This window comes from Harpia harpyja, chromosome 22 (assembly GCF_026419915.1).
Source record: "Harpia harpyja isolate bHarHar1 chromosome 22, bHarHar1 primary haplotype, whole genome shotgun sequence".
Taxonomy (NCBI): domain Eukaryota; kingdom Metazoa; phylum Chordata; class Aves; order Accipitriformes; family Accipitridae; genus Harpia; species Harpia harpyja.
In genome coordinates this window covers 6,478,036-6,491,234 of record NC_068961.1, presented here as the reverse complement: position 1 = coordinate 6,491,234, position 13,199 = coordinate 6,478,036, and the positions used below count along the sequence as shown (strand labels likewise).

Genomic DNA, 13,199 nt, shown 5'->3' with positions numbered 1-13,199 from the left:
ACCTTCTGTGGAGATGGAAACCGAGGCTACATCTATTTTATGATATTCACTTGTAAGGTGAGCAAAGGTATTCACTTACAACATGAGCAGAGACGGTGGCAAAACTCAGTAACTACAAGTGGTTGCAATGAATAGTGAACCTGAATAAATAGAAAAGAAATATGGCTTGAACATCCCTTAGCAGTTTATTGTGAAAATGGCTACCGTTAAGAATAAAAGTTTACCTATTCAATCCATCTACCATGTTTTAGTTCCAGGAATAAGACTGAAGGTATTATAGATAAACCCTTGATAATAAAAATAAAGAATAAACCATCCAGCATGCTTTTTAGAAACTTATCCTGTTTTTTAAGTTCACATTACTGCATTTACTTGTATTCAGTCCTTCGATCTGTTTTCATTAAAATATTCCCACTGACTGTCATACTAAGCTGGTTTTTTCTGTACAAAGTTTGTGTCATGTTCTTTGACTAAATGTAAAGGTAAAAGTTAGTGACAAAGCAGAGCAATTATTCCATATGGGTGGGTTTACCCATCATCAGTAAACGTCTGATTTGATACAAGTCCCAAGGACACACCCTAGTCATCAACTGCAACTCAGCCTATTGCACCTATTCCCTGAAGGCAGCACAAGACCTACTGTTTAGGTAGAGGGAGTCCTGATGATAAAAGCATCTCAAATCAGCAAGACCATAAACGTACCAGTCCTTTTGAATGAGACACATTATGACTGGAAGCAAGCTATTTTGGAGGAGAAGCCCTCCAAAATTTTTGTAATTTGGCACTTTGGATGACTTAATACAACTTAGTTATACTGTTACTCCAACATGATGATAACAAAAACTTTAAACACTCTGTACTGTCAGCGAGGATGAAATTTCAGCATGCTTAACATTCTTGTCTCCGTGAAAGAAGAGGATGCAAAACGTATTTGGCATTTTGCATGATTCAGCTCTGTAATACAGAAAATGGAGAGTCAATGGCATTCACCAAAAAAAAAATCTGCCTCTGTCTTAAGTTGAGGTTATAAATTAGAAGGACAAAATTATTCCTTTTTACAGAGGAATGTTTCTACTAACTCACCATAGCCAAACAGATCAAATTCTCTACTTTAGAATCAATTCTGCCATCAAATGCCTTGTAAGAAGTTCAAAGCAAGCATTATTATTTGCTATTCAATTACAAACTGGTGCATTCTCAGTGTGCTTCTCATCTGAACCTTTATTATTTTATAATAATAAATCAGTTTTCTGTAAATTTGTCAGTGTGAGTGCATGTTTTGCTTGGATAGGTTTTATTCCATATAAAAATTCCTCAATCCACCAAACCAGAACCAACACTTACAACGTTATTAATTTTCAGCTTGGGAAAGGTGGATGGGATCCCTTCCTACCTGTTTAAAGGGCATAAACCAGCACCTGTTGGCATGTATTACTACTCTATTCACCAGCATCATTTGCGGCGCTCTCGATGTCGAGACAGAAAAAATTAGTTTGCTGGTAACTTGTGCTCCCTCTTCTGGCTGAATAAAGCATGAAGAGCAAGCGAAAGCATAACCATTGGGGTAGTATTACAAATGCAGAATTATTCTTTGAAATTTCCCAGCTACACTAAAAATACCACATAAAAGGTAATTTGATTCTAATTTATTTGCAAGAGGATGAAATGTATATATTTGGATTGGATTTTCATTTGCCCTACTGCATATTTAATAAATCAAACAATGTATCCATGATTCCCAGCTATGATGGCTTGTAAACATTACCAGTGATTAACCGGATAGTCATTTGAGTCAGCACAAAGTAATTTCTCTCCATTAGATTAAATATGTCACACCCTGTCAATTAAAAATCCATTTAACACCAACCCAGCAATAATAAGCATTTTGGAACGAGGCACCAGAAATTCTATTTGTGACTAAAATTCCCTATATATAGTGTAGGAATTTGGCTTAGCATTGCAAGTAAATTTATTCTTCACTATAAGTTTGCCTACAGCAAGAACTGTAAAAGACAAATTTCCCTTTTATTATAACACTTCTGTAATGCATTTTTAACACATCAGCACCAGATAGCTGTAAGCATTAGTTCATTTTCATGGTTTTATAATAATTATTTCTTATTGTTTGTCTCTTTGGGTACCAGGAGCCACGTCCAGATTAAAAAAGCCCTAAACCCTAAGAATATAAGTTCATCGTTCATCCATATTCCCTCAGGTGATGACAATATCACCAACACAAATTAAATATGCTATCTTTAACATTCTTTTTTCTATTTGGATAACAACTAATATATTCAACTAATACTATCACAAAATGTGAGCATATGTAATTGATTATATGCCATTCTGAGAATTTTATCTGGTATCATAAGCAAGAAGCACTGACGTAAAGACTTAAATGCTGGAGATATTCTTGTACTTTAAAAAGGATGACAAACCAAAGTGCTGTGCAAAAAGCTATTATGTTCAGGAGAAATTTTTGTCTTCATTTCAGTTGTCAACAATTTTGTCAGGAATTCTGAGGAGCAAATGATGAGCATTTGCCTTATTTCAAATTTGTGTACCTTTATTTTTTAAATACCTAAACATTTCTAGAACAGAATGGCAAATTTGCCTGGTTCACATACTACCTATGACTATGACATTGATGTGGGGACAATTCCTTTAAGTGTTTCCACAGATGCGGACTGATTCATGAGCCTTGTGAGTTAGTTGAGCTACTCAGTGTCGATTTTGTCTGAAGCTGCAATTAATGTGCTAAGGAAGGGAAACTGAACCAAATTTGAACAAAAAGATACAAATAACTTTCAAAACCTTCTGACCTATGTAAAAAAACCCTGAAGGAAGATCAGTGAGATCACAAAGCCTTAACAGGAAATCAAAGCTAATACAAATGGTATAGCCATGACACTGCTAAGATCCAACCATATTCCACACTATCCACTACTCAGAAGTCTGCCGAGGACCCACTGCGCTGCCCTAGGACAGAGGAGAGGCACTGCCTCCCTGTTAGTAGGTGTCCTGTTGATTTGTGTTTTGTCAGAAAACAAGACAACGCATAGTGAAAAGCAGCAGCGTACAAAGACATGTTTTGCAGGAGCGCAGAGGAAAACTACATTTAAAAAAAAAACCAACAAAAACCAAAACACACCTAAAAAACCCCCAAAACACCCTGAAGAGACAAGTGGGAGTCAATGGGCAGAATAAAGTAAAATTGCCTATCTATCTGATCTGTCTCACGACCCACAGGACTAAGGACTGTTTCTTTTGCGTCACTGAGCCAAATGGCACAGCCTCTGCAACTCCAAAGGCACTGTTCTTTGACTAAAAGGATGATAACATTAATTTGTCTTTGCGGAAGAAACATTAATTCATCATGTTTTAAAGAACATTCCCCCCATCCTAGCAGGTTTTTCAATATGAGGCAATGATGAGACTCTAGGTCACCATGCCAAAAATCCTGTTCAGATTAGATAATGTCATATCGAATGACGAGTCTTCTCGCTAGGCTTCACTGCACATCAATTCCTGAAAAGGCCATTTGGGTGCAATCCTGTAAAGTGCCTGTGGAATGGGCAACTCCTGGAGGGAAGGACAGCATTTTGAAATCAGCAACTAAATCTGAATTTAGCTCTAAGGATTTAAGAACTTTATTTCATCTAGATTAGAGTCCTGTTCTTTGGTGTCAGAAGGTATTTGTGACTGTTAAAAGCAAGAATGTAAAATAAGGGCCTGGATTACCCACAGCTTTATCCTGGTAGGCAGAGGATAGTCAGACATATGCCTTCTTCTTTCTCACAGATGCTGCAATATTTCTGGATTAGGAGGAGGGGATATATCGGACCCTAAGAGTGAAAGAATTGGCTTGAGGCGCTCTGACACAATGGGGAGTTTATCTTTCACAATGGAGAGCGATTTTCTCTCTGACGCTAAAAAGTTTATGTTCAACTGGGATTATATGCAATAATTCCAATGCTATCATTTCGTATTGTAATTGTTATCTATTAATACTCCCTCTCAATTTCGAAAGCAATGCAAGCATTTTACAAAAGGATATGTCTTATTGTGTATAATTTTTGTACAGTATAAACTGAAATGCATTTAAATAACAAGGGAATTTTAATAATGAATTTGTATTTTTTCAAAGATGACAAAGAATTGACTGAGAGGGTAGAGGTTAAACATAAACCAGTCATTGACAAAACCTGTGACAATCTTGAAACTGAGAACAAACTCTTGTTACATTCTTTTGTGTCTCAGACAAACATTATTTTTAATACGAAACTGTTCAAACATTATCATCTATTAAAAAAATGCCTAAATATGTTTTAAAACAGTTTTAAAATATTTTTTAAAAATATAACTGAATTTAATTAGTTTGCTTTTAAAAATACCTCATAAAATAGAAGTAAAACTCTATGTTGCTATACCATTTACAGAAATCATAACTGACTTTAAAAAACACATAATAAAGATTTTGAGGAAAAATCAAAACTATAAACATGTAAACAAGAGATATTGGATTCTTAATTTCTTGAAGCTATATACTTAAGTCCTGGATTTGATTTCTTAAGTAGCTACTTAAATTTACAGAAGTAGTGAAGAAATAATAGAACAATTGCAATTTTGAGATTACCTGATAAATGTCAGATATGCATATACTGAGAATTGAAACTACATACAGTTTAGAAACATCTATTGTATAGAAATTCAGGTTTATTTGGAAAATAAAAGTTACTATTACTAATATCTCCTACTAACAATTCAACAAAAATAATGTTGTACCATATTGTACCTATCTTGTGCACTGTTACTTTTTTTATGTACAGACCCTGATTTCTCATATTAATAAAGAAGCCATTGAATAGCTTACCTTTTTTAATTCCATGCCATCAAATAATTGTAAAGATGGGACTCATCTTTCTACCATCTTTTTCTCCCCCCCCCCCCAAAAAAAGGGAAAAAACCCAATTTTTTATCAATTATCAGTGTAATTTTGATTAAAAGACTTTTTCCAAGTTGAACAGACACTGCAATTCAACAGCAATGACAAGGAGAAGGCTGCAAATGCTCAGTTACATAGTAAGCAGACATTTGACTAATATGAAAAAGTGGTATGGTATACAAGCTATAGAAATCACCTACGGCATATCTTGTTTATCAGCTTTGTTCAAGTTTTTCATTTCTTTATTTCTTAGTCAAATAGACACAGAGTCTGAAGATGCAGATACTTTTCCTTGATGTCACTGCCCAGAGAAGGAACATGGTTGATCTCTTTGCTCTTGCCCAAGACTTTTTTCTTGCTGGTAGCCCACAGGTAAATATACCACTAATCCTGGACAATATTCTCAGTTTCCCTAATCTAATGAACAAATTATGACCTACCCATTCAGCCTTAATGAGTATCATGGCCTACCACTTTTTGTCGTTAATTCAGCTGTATTTATTGTGATGCAAATGAGACGAGCTCACAGAGCATTTTTAGTGAGCAAACCTCTGAAGTTGCTAAATACTTCATTAGTTAATCCCTAACAGAGATATAGTCATTGAGTAGCTACCCACTTGTGTAAAATGTACCCTCTATCCATATACCAAAATAAGTAAAGTATATACGCTTACTATTGATCATGCAAAGACAACAAAAAGTCATCTTTTTCATTTTATTTTCTGTTTAGATCTGAACAGAGCAGGTTTTAAACAAAGAAAAAAAAAAGATTTGTTCGTGTTGTTTTTTGGTTTGTTTTTTCTTTTTTTTTTATCTTGCCTTGCTATTAACACAGTTTTGAAGTTTATCATGAAAGAAATCCAGATTAAGGGTCTTTTCTCTTTGTTTTTTGTTATATTTTTTCCCCCAGTTATGATAGGAGTTAGCAATCTCCTTCAGCATCCACAGATTCAAATGATAAAGGCCAGGGATTAAGCACAGCCGATTAACAGTCTGTGTCCTCTTCAATCTAGCATTTCCACTGTAGATAAACCCATATTCAGACCAAAGTTATAATAAACAGACTGTCCTCAATATCATTTCCCTAGATGACCTCCTCAAAACTGACATTCAACTATTCTTGTGGAAAATTACAGTTGATAGTAACTGGAGAAGCAGACAAGACAACATATACCCACACAAATGATTCTGAAGATCAAGCCAAATGTTTAGAAACCAATTTGGATAAAATTGTAATTTTACTATAAATATTTTATTTGCTTCAGTTCTGAGTAATTTCTTATGATTATAGATTTGACTTATAATAAGAGCAGTTTGCTAAATTTTATCCTTATTGCTTGTACTGTGTATCTTTAAAATAACTGCATTATTATTTATACTTATTATGACCAAAAAGAAAATTCTTGATGGTTTATAGTGGTTGCAATTCTTTCCCTTCCAAAGGCAAAGGAAAACAAACATTGTAAATCTCCAGCTACCCTAGATTGTCTGAAATATAAGTGTTACTCTAAGGAAAGTGTCAGTACAAACCATTTGTCCAATGAACAACAGCAAAAGAATAAAAATCCACATGGACAGAATTGCAGAAATATTCGTTTAGATATGTGGTTTGATTTCTATCATAAATAATATTTTCACCTGAAATGAAAAAACAAAGCCCTAAAACCAAACATACTTTTTGCTTTACAAGAACATTTTAACATGGACAATTCTGACAGGATACTGCTGCTATTTGACATTTGAAATCCAGAATCTTATTGGTCAAAAGAAAGGCTATGATTAATACAGATATAAACTGTGTAACAGGGCATATTAATTTCTTTACCTAGATGCTCCAACTATTTTAGGGAACTATAGAATTTTATGTCATTTAATTTCAATGTACTTCTTCAGACAGAAGCAGCAACATGTCAAACTATTTTATTTTAAATAACTAATCTTGTCTACCCAGTTAAAGGGACTGTATTCTACTCTTATTTCCATTAGTTTATACTGGCAGAATTCCAGTGAAGCAATTCTGAAATCAGATGAATGCATCTGTACATATATTCTTCAATTCTTTATTCAAAGTACATGATCAAAATTTGGTTCCCTTTGATCAAACCACACAAGTGATAAGAAACAGGTCATGCTACATAGTGCAAAAAAAACCCCCAACAAAACAAAATGAAAAAAACCACCAAACCTGAGCTGCATTTTGATTAGTTATTCACTAGAATTGATTTGAAGTAAGCACTGCATGTGACCACAGTTAATTCATTAGAGTTGCTCATCAATGCTCTCCACCAAAGTTTAAAAAAAAAAAAAGATAATATAAAATTATTCAGATTAACTTTCACAGTCAGAACATTAATTAGGTTTAGATGATTCCATCTACCTTTTCTTCCAGACACAAAACAGTTTCAAAGCTCTTTTAAATAAATCTGTACTGGAGAAAGAATTGAAAATGTGAATTTAACTCAAAGTCACTCGCTTTGAGATCTTGCTTCAAAAACTAATTTCACGGTCTGTCTCCATAACAACATAGCTTATTTTTGCCAACTAAGACTCATATAATGAAGCATAATGTGTTTAATCAGATTGTATGGACTACAATTTAAGGCTATTTATGTTCAGTCTGATTTGGAGACACACTAACTTAGGACATGTGATTTGTAGGTCAGTTCTCCTTTATCATCTTTATGAGCAGAAGGTTGCATATTTTCCTCACCAAAAAATCCACACTGAGTTATATTTAACTAGTGATAAGATATACAGCATACAATTAAAACACCATGTACTCCATTTATTCATTTTTAAGTTTCTTGTTCCCCATTAGAACCTGTTAAAAATGCTTGTCATATTGTACAGGAACAATCTTGCCTTCAGCCCATCACTGACACCATACCTTGTCTCTCATTATTCATATTCTTTTATGCATGGGTTTATATTCTGAAGAGGATATATCAAAACAAAATAGATTCCATTTACATGCTATTTAGTGTAAAAATAATAATCTAAAACCAGGAGGAAGAGTAAGATACACTTTTTGCAGAATTAAGTGGACAAAAAGGTCTACAACAAGTAAAATTAAATTTATCAGTCCTTTCTATTCGAAATCTAATGGCAAATGCCATTAGCTATTGCATGCAAGATGAGGAATTCTATAGGTTGTTAGCCATTCAGCACACGGTATTTTATTATTACCCATTTGATATCAACTATTCTTTCCCTAGACATTTGTATATATTTTTCCATGTCTAATTTCCTGTCTTCCTTAATTAATGGACAAAACTTACTATTACTAGATTGAAGGAATATATGAATTTATTAACACTGGGCTTTAAAATAAGACTGAGTTAGCAGAGCTGATATTCCTTCAGTGAGAACAAATAAAATCTTAACCTGAAATGCTTTCTTAGGGCAAGCTTACCCTAGTGACTAATTAAAAGCTGCAGGATAAAATCCAGAACATAAACAAATTTGGGAAAGAATTATCTACGTTATTATCCAAGGAGTGAGATGCAGTGCAATGAGACTGGAAGAGGGAAAGAACTGAGTGGAAAGATCTGCTCCTTCATCTACAGGGATGCGCGCGTGCGCACACACACACATGCACACAGAGCAGCCCCCATAAACACGGCTTTTATTTCAGAGCACTTTTCATTTAAGCAGTTTGGTAGTATTTATGTTTGCAGAGCTCCCAGTATTCCCAACCCTTACTCCTTTATTTTTAGCTTTCAAGTTTTTGCTGCAGCCGAAGGAACAGGAAAAGAAGGTGGTATGTTTATTGCTGGCAAACAGCTTGGAAATTCTGAGTAAAGAAGCCAATCAAGGCAGAAGGATTATAATAATCAAAGTACAAAATTTGCATATTTAGAGTATGGTTACTGAGAAATAACAATGCCTTGGTTATGCAAATCAAACCCTCAGCTAAAATGAAGGGATTTGCATATCTGGGAGAAATCTGTCACGTTATGCATCGGTAACTACTTTCTAAGTGGCTGAAAGGACTGGCTTTTAGCAGAATGTTAAATATAATTGCCAGCACAATTTTTTATTTCCTTGTGATACACAATAAACTTAACTCATTTGGGGCCTGATGAAAACAGGTCTTCTTGTCTGTAGGAAGCAATACCATTCAGAACGACAAAAGATACATTCAGCATGCCATAAAGCTGGAATTTTTAAGATTGAGATCACGAAAACGTTCAAAGAGTTGTGTGTTACCAATTGTGTTCATCCTTTTTGTCTACAGAAGGTGGTTTTAAGTAGCCCTCCTGAGAAAGAAGGATTGCAGAAAACAGATGAAAGTTTAAGGCCACCTGTTCAGCTCTGCATAATAAAATCATGTTTACTTCATGTTAAATTTAGTGAATGAAGAAAAATAAGTTGGACTGAAAAGTTTTATAGGTAAAAAACTTGGAAAAAAACTGCAGACTGAACTACTATAACCATTTTCTGTTATCTATTAAAACCAAGCAGAGTTAACAGTAGGCTCAGAGATATTATAATAAAACTAAAGAAAAAATAATTAGGGAAATTCTCCTTTAAAAATTAGTATGTGGCAGTATTTCTACCATTCATGCATGCGAAAATATGTTACTTCGGGTTAATGTTTATTTCCCCTTTCCTCTTTTGTGAATGATGCTCAGCTGTAGTTCAGATGTAAATATAAGGCTGGCTTACGCACCTTGGCCACTGCCTGCAAATGAAATTGCGGTTTGGTGTTACACTGAAACATGAGACAGAAATCATGCAAGCATGTTTAATCTACCAAGTATTACTTATAATGCGTGTTCAGAGGCATGAGCTATTTCCACAGATAAAATATGGAGGAAACTGAGCAAGATGCTTTAAAGACCTGGCTACTACTCATATGCAGAACTGGTGAGTGCACTGCAGTGTGGTCCTTAAGAGTACTTACCATCCTCTGTGGGCACATAGATATTCAAATACAGACAATCTTCATTTTGATCTTGAACATATGTCACCACAGTATCCAGATTGGCTGTAAACCAGACTGGCAGCATGTCGTTGAGCAGTGACCTCTCATCCAGGTACTGCGGGCAGACGGCAGCAAACTGTGTGGCATTGCGGACACCCGTCCAAGACGACGGTGGCTCCGGGGGCTGAAATCGCCTTTCTCCAGTCGGAGGAGAGGCATAAGGTACACCCAGGTACTGCTCCACTGGACCAAGGATCTCATTAGGCAAAGGTGTTCTTAAACCACGTATTTTGCCATAATTCGTGGTAACAACTGGGTATTGTGCTTGGCCATCAATGAGAGTAAATCTTATAGCCAGTGCAGTTATCCACAGGAGGAAGTTAGAATTCAACATGACACACACTGGGGTGAAGATCAAAGGCAGCCATAGAAGTCCCATTGGTTTCGACATTATTTAAATCAACATCAGCAGGGCTCTTTTTTCCACAGCCAGGAGAAAATTAATCAGTCAAGGAAGATGAAAACTAATAAAATAAAAAAGTAGTCAAAAGGAAATGAAGTGAGGGAAAACGTAACCTTGTTCAGGCAGCAAAAAACCAAAAGCTGATGTGTGGTAGGTACCTCAGCTGACTGGCCGTAGACAAATCCCAACGTCAGAAGAAACAAGGGAGTGTTTGCCCCTAAGGCCCATCCCAGATTTCAGCGTTGGCTTAATCCTAGCAACACACAGCACTTCCCAGCAAGTAGTGTGGGGAGAGATCTGCAGTTATTCCACTTCCCCAGCGAAATGGTTCCTTCCAGTGAAGTTCAGCCCACTCAGTCAGCCTGTGACCAAGAAAAAACAAGCAATTCAAATCAACAGACACATTCATATTGGCATAAATAAAAAAAAAAATTAAAAACACTCTAATTAAATTCACACACTACTTCCATGCCAAGGCCCACAAATGGTTTATGAACTTTAGGCACCATGGTTAGTTATGTGTTTCCAAAGATACATAAGGTAAGAGAGCTGAAAACTGAAGCCACAAGCTTGTCAGAGGTTATGCCGCAAACCAAACATTTCTGCTTCTGTATATGCTTCCAAACCAAACCACAGCCCAAACATCGCTGCTTTCAGGAGGGTATCACATTTAAGTGCTACCTCCAGGGTATTTTCTGCCCTAAATAAACAGCTTCTCCTTTTTAAGCATATTTGCACTCCCACAGGAAACATTCATTAAAGCTTTTGCTGCATTGGATAATCTTTGTTATGATATGTCTTCTATATAGTATTTTTCACAGGTATGCCCACTCTTCTGTATGACAACCTAATTTACCGCCATTTAATTCAGAAATTCCAATTAATGTAATAGCATTAGATTAGTTCAAATCCAGTGTGAGAACGGTTAATCAAAATTAGATACAAAGTTATTGGTTTTCATATCTGTTTTCTTTGCTCTATGTCTGACAAACAGGAACAATGGAAACTGAAAAGAAAAAAAAGTGATACAATCTCTCAGAAGTCAGATTTTGACCTACATAGTGTTATAACTATGTAACATTACCTTCTTGCATGCTCCTACTCTTAATTTTTAGACAGAAGGCAATTCATACAATAATTGTTAGTTTTTAATGAAATACAAGTCACATATATATACACTAACCATTACAAGTAGTACAAACAAACACATAGCACTTGTTAATACTTACATTCTTCTCCCTGCCCAAAGAAACAAAGGAGTTCCTTTTTACCCACTATTCAACTCAAAACCACAGATAGCAATTCCGCAGCTAAAAAATCCTTGTTATATGAAACTGATCCTGATACTTTACATTTGATAGGAAGAACACAAAATTATATATAAAACTTGTATAAGTGGACTACCAGGTCCCGTTTTCAGTCAGGACTCTATCTCATGAAGATATAAAGTCAGTTTTCAAGAGCAGAAAAAACCAAGTTAAGTAGCTATTGACAGTGATTTCAAATTACAAAAAAACCCCCAAAACAAAACCCACAACCCCCCCCCCAAACAACCCAAAAATAACCACAGGAGACATCTATGCTGATTCTTTGAGACAAGGAAAGGCATTTAAAGAAAGATATTTCATTCTCTCAAAACCCCTGCAATTCTTCAATGACTTCATTTTAGCACTCCTACCGCAAAAATATTGAAACACCTGAACACCAGAGGCCAGAAAAATATCAGATACATATTATTTATGGTGAGCAAAAATTTCTAATGATATTTTCACTGGTAGATAATAGGCTTAGATGCTGCCTCCAAACGACTTGCAATTTAAGCGCAATTTCTGAAGGACAAATCAGTAACAGCTCCAAGTGTCATGTCCCCAGGGACCCCACCAGGGCCATCGGACCCTGCCTGAGCTATGCTGCAGGAAGCCCCATGCCCAGCCCCATGCCCAGCCCCATGCCCAGCCTGGATCTTGCCCCGACTGGGTCCCCAGGCTGACTCTGGACCTGTCTCCTCACCCTGCCTGGCCTGACGATCATTGGGCAGTGGCAGGGTCCTGTCCCTGTCCCCAGCCCAGCCTCGGTGGGGTGCTTTAGGAGGATGCCCCGTCAGTGAGTGTTGCCCTGCCAGCTCTGCAGTGCCCGCAGCTCCTGGCTCATCCTCCCCCCTGGGGCAGACAGAGTCCGGCTGCTCCCGGGCACTCAGAGTGGTCAGCCGGCTACCAGCCATGCAAAATTCCTCCTCAAGTACCGCCTTCCCTTCTGATTTCTGCTACCGTCTTTAACAACAGAAGTCAGCAGCAGGCAGTTCATTTTGGGTAGTGTTCCCTCATGCTCTCTCCCATCCTGACTTTGGTACCCTTTTCTTACCATGAAGCACAAAGCAGATTTTCTAGTCGTAGCCAACTGAGGATTTACTCTGTGCTCAGGGAAGAGCAACAGATCCCATTCCCCTGATACCCACACTGCCAAAGTTTGTAATAACATTATAAGAAAAAGAAATGTGGAATAAAGCATTGAGAAAATTGACAAGGTGGAAGGAAAGACAGTGATCCATATGACGAAAAATGGAAAGATGTCTGGGCAAACAGCAAATGAAAAAATGAGGAAACAGAACAAGAAAACAAAATGGGAATGACAAATAAACAACAGTAAACACATTACCAGCATGGAGAGAATGAAAAATGACACCATGAAGGAAAGTGGAAATCCTCAGTTGATACACACACTGGAGATACTATACAACTGTCAAAAATGTGACTTGAATAATATTTACCCATACTAATTACAGGGTGTCTTTGGATCAAATATCTGATTATATGCCGTTATTTTGAATAAGGTGAAAGGACAGGAAAAGGGAAACATTCATTATA

General features: G+C 36.4%; 1 protein-coding gene across 8 annotated transcripts in view; it reads right to left on the bottom strand.

Moving 5' to 3' along the window:
- The window catches only part of NLGN4X (neuroligin 4 X-linked), a 184,381-nt gene that overhangs the window by 117,561 nt on the left and 53,621 nt on the right, over positions 1-13,199 (bottom strand). For 7 of the 8 annotated variants that reach the window (XM_052773955.1, XM_052773954.1, XM_052773960.1 and 4 more), the window contains one exon: positions 9,852-10,697. In XM_052773955.1, coding sequence (XP_052629915.1) covers positions 9,852-10,323 — 472 coding nt within the window. In that variant the 5' untranslated portion in view covers positions 10,324-10,697. The remainder of the gene's footprint in view (positions 1-9,851; positions 10,698-13,199) is intronic. The other variant, XM_052773961.1, reaches the window with a different exon arrangement.